Below are 3538 nucleotides of genomic sequence, written 5' to 3' on the forward strand. Positions count from 1 at the left end.
TTCTTCTCATCGTGGCAATTTCCTCTTCCGAGCCCTCCTCGGGTAACGGGTTTCCCTTGTTTCCATCTATTGCTCTGTATCTCTCTTCTCTTTATCTTTCTTTCTTTCTCGTCTCTCAAGTCTTTTCAAGAGATACTACTATCCGCACAGCACTACTACATACACCTGGGTCACCCACAACAGCAACAAAAGACCACGCTACCCTGCATTTCTGCCCATCTGGCATCTCCTGACGGGCATCTTTCGGCACGTGCCTCCCGAGTGACACAACCACACAACCAAACTCGGACTCGTGACGCACGAACTTTCCCACTCCCCCTCAGAGGTCCATCCATGCGACCACTTTAGATCGCCAGGAACGACACTTTTCGTCTTTAGTTTCGCTCCGTTCCGTTCTCTCCTTACCACCACCACCATTACTACTTTATTATTACTACGGACCACTATTCTTCTTCTTTAGCTCCATACTCCGTACTGCTGGTTTAATTATCACGACGCCCAACGCAAGCCCGACTCTTCCTCACAACAAACCTTCATCCTTCAGCCACCCCTCTCTCTTACCCTCTCACCCTCACACACAGTCTCTCTGACTCTTACTCTCTCACACGTGTATAAACACACCTTACACGCACGCGCACACACGTCCATCCCCTTTTAGACGACGCAAGCCAACCAACAAGAAGGACGGAATTCCCGTTAATACTCCAAACGTCTTACCCCAACCCGCGCTTAAAGCTGCTGGGCCGCTTGCTTGTTGCTCGTTAAGGTACCTCACGGAGTACTTGCTGCAGCTGCCCGACCTGCTGGGCCGCCCCCGAATTCCAAAAAAAGAAAGACATTCCTGCAGGGTGCCCGCCGTGTGCCGCCCTTCGCCCGCGCCCTGCCTACCCAAAAAACCCTGACGACATTCCTGCCTACCTCACAGGCTCGCGGCCACAGTACATAACCAACCCGAACCCTTCACGCCACGCGCCCCCAGGCGGCCGCTGCAAAACCACCACTTTACGCTCGTCAGCCTCACTGTTGAGCAAAGGTACTCCCATCTCGTCGCCTTGCGTCTCGTCGCTTTCCCACCGCTCCACCCGACTCGTCCACTTCGCTTCACCCGACGCTCCTTCACCACGTCTCGTAGTACGGTAACTAGGTTCAAGATGGACCACCTCCCCAAGTTTCGCAGAAAACCAAAGATCCCGACAATCTCCACAACAGACGTAAAGACCTCTCCGTCCCGAAACGGCATCGATGAACAACAGCCGCCTCAGCAAATATACCCTTCCACAACCGTCACCGTCACTGGCGGCCGGTCCCCGACCCCGACCAAGCCCGGCCTGCGCAAGTCCGCTTTCCGCGGCCTACACCTGCGCAGCTCCGGCAAGCGCTTACGATCCCCTCCTCCGGCCTCCCTGCCGCAGTCGCCGCCCCCCGCGATCGTCTCCCACGACGGCATCACCTCGTCTCCGAGGCCAAAAGATAAGGATGGCAGTGGTGGTGGTGTTGGCGCTGGCAGCAAGGACGACTCGACCTCGTCCGGTAAGAGCAGCCATGAAAGCTTCAGGCCCAAGCCGAGAATACCGGCTTTCTTGAACCTTTCCGTACCAGGTACGAAACCTCCGTCTCGTCGCAGACTAGGAGGCGCGGGTCGGGAACTAACTGCTGGGATCCCTGCAGATTTAGACAATAAGTTCCAGGAGCTAGTATGGCAGGAACGCAACCGTCTGGCTGCCGGCATGGCTCCCGATGCTGACGAGACCACGAAATGGGGCTCTTACAAGCAGGTTGACATGCGCAGAGGCCCGCAAGATCGTTACTTCAACATCAAGCCCTGGAATCACAACCGCATAAAACTGCGCGTGCCCGCAGAAGAGCTCGACTACGTCAACGCCTCGACGATATCCCTTTCTTCCCCCTCGAATAAGGAGCTTCCTCCCCTGCGCTACATTGCAATGCAGGGTCCGACAGAGAACTCCCTGGACTTTGTCTGGCGCATGATTGCGGAGCAGCCCACAGATCCCGTCGTTATCGTACAGCTCACTAGCTTCTACGAGAACAACCAGGTGAAATGCTACCCTTACCTGCCAATGGACGAAGAGCACGAACCCTGGGTCATCAACGAGACGGACGGCTGGAGCGACGGCTGGACCGCTACGCTGACCTTTGACTCTCTCCTGTCCCTCGAGAACGGCGCCATCGAGGTGCGCAAGCTCCTGCTGCGCGTAGGCGACGAGGAAGAGGACCGCATAGTCTGGCACCTACTCTACACCAAATGGCCCGACTTTGGCGTCCCCGCCGTCGACGACCTGTCCAGCTTCTTCACGCTCATGCGTCTCTCGCGCGAGTACAACACAACCTCGGAGAATCCGCGCATCATCCACTGCAGCGCGGGTGTAGGACGAACAGGCACTTTTATCACTCTGGAGCACTTGATGCGCGAGCTCGACGAGGGCGCGCTTGACGACTACGACGGTGCCGGCGAGGGCGACGACCTCATCTTTGCGACGGTCGATGCCCTCCGCGAGCAGCGCCGCAGTATGGTCCAGGCTGAGTCGCAGTACTTGTTCCTGTACCAGGTGCTGCGCAAGCTGTGGCAGGAAAAGTACGACGTCGAGGACAGTGACGGGGACAGCGAGCCCGCAGCTAAGAGGCTGGAGGTTGAGGACTCGTCGACCGATTGAGTGACGCATGCCGGGTTTACTTCACTTGACGAAAGAGGAAGACTACTGGATGAACGGCCGGGGATGAGGCACGGAGATACCCCTTTTTTTTTCTTCTTATGGAAAGGTTGAAAGGACATAAACAATTATGATTTAATCGGCAGACTGTGGCGGCATAGCATGTGTAATTTCGAGAACTTGTATACCAAAGCAAGCAACAGCATTACCAGGCGTTATGATTTGGGAGAAAGGGGGAAAGGGGAGCGGGCCAGCATTGACTGGGCATGAGGAAGCAAGCATACATGGACCGGTGATGGAAATTGTAGGAGTATTCTGAGGCGATGAGGGAGGTTCAATGATTCAGGGTCATAGCAAACGGCTCAAGGTAGACGAAGCCTCGAGGGCAGAAGAGGTCCAAGAAGGATTTTGAGTTATCATGGTATTTTCGTGGTGAGAAGGAGAGAGATATCATAGGAATAGTTGCGGTTTACGTGGGCCCCCCGTCCGCCTAGAGCGGACCAGATGGCTACCTATGAAATACACACATTCCCTTCTTCTATAAGAACAAGAAAAGGGGGTTAATCATCATGAAATATACTCGTGCAAAGACTCTTTTTTTTATTCATTCCAGATCACGGCCAGAGGCTGAATAGAGAGTTTGCGAGAGTCGCTTGTTTTAGATGCTAGTAACAAGATTCACTTTTTCTTTTCTTTCTTCTTTCCCCCTGCACTCTTACCACCTTGGCGTTGCTACTCACTCGTCAAATACCAATGATGAGTGTTTCGTATAGCTCGGGATGCGTGGTCTCGACAGAATGCCATTATCGTCTAAGGAAGTAATATTTATTTCAGCGCTTTTGACATACTGTTCGCGTCTTCACTGTTAC

The 3538-nt window shown here is 54.2% G+C and overlaps 1 protein-coding gene across 1 annotated transcript; it reads left to right on the top strand.

Moving 5' to 3' along the window:
• Positions 1–3228, top strand: HER10_EVM0013339 (protein-tyrosine phosphatase). The gene is made up of 2 exons (XM_035482701.1): positions 1–1599; positions 1669–3228. Exons 1-2 carry the CDS (start codon positions 1152–1154, stop codon positions 2670–2672), a joined length of 1452 nt encoding a protein of 483 aa, XP_035328693.1. The 5' UTR covers positions 1–1151; the 3' UTR covers positions 2673–3228.
• The last annotated feature ends 310 nt before the right edge of the window (positions 3229–3538 follow it).

This window comes from Colletotrichum scovillei, assembly GCF_011075155.1.
Source record: "Colletotrichum scovillei strain TJNH1 chromosome Unknown Contig00010, whole genome shotgun sequence".
NCBI lineage: Eukaryota > Fungi > Ascomycota > Sordariomycetes > Glomerellales > Glomerellaceae > Colletotrichum > Colletotrichum scovillei.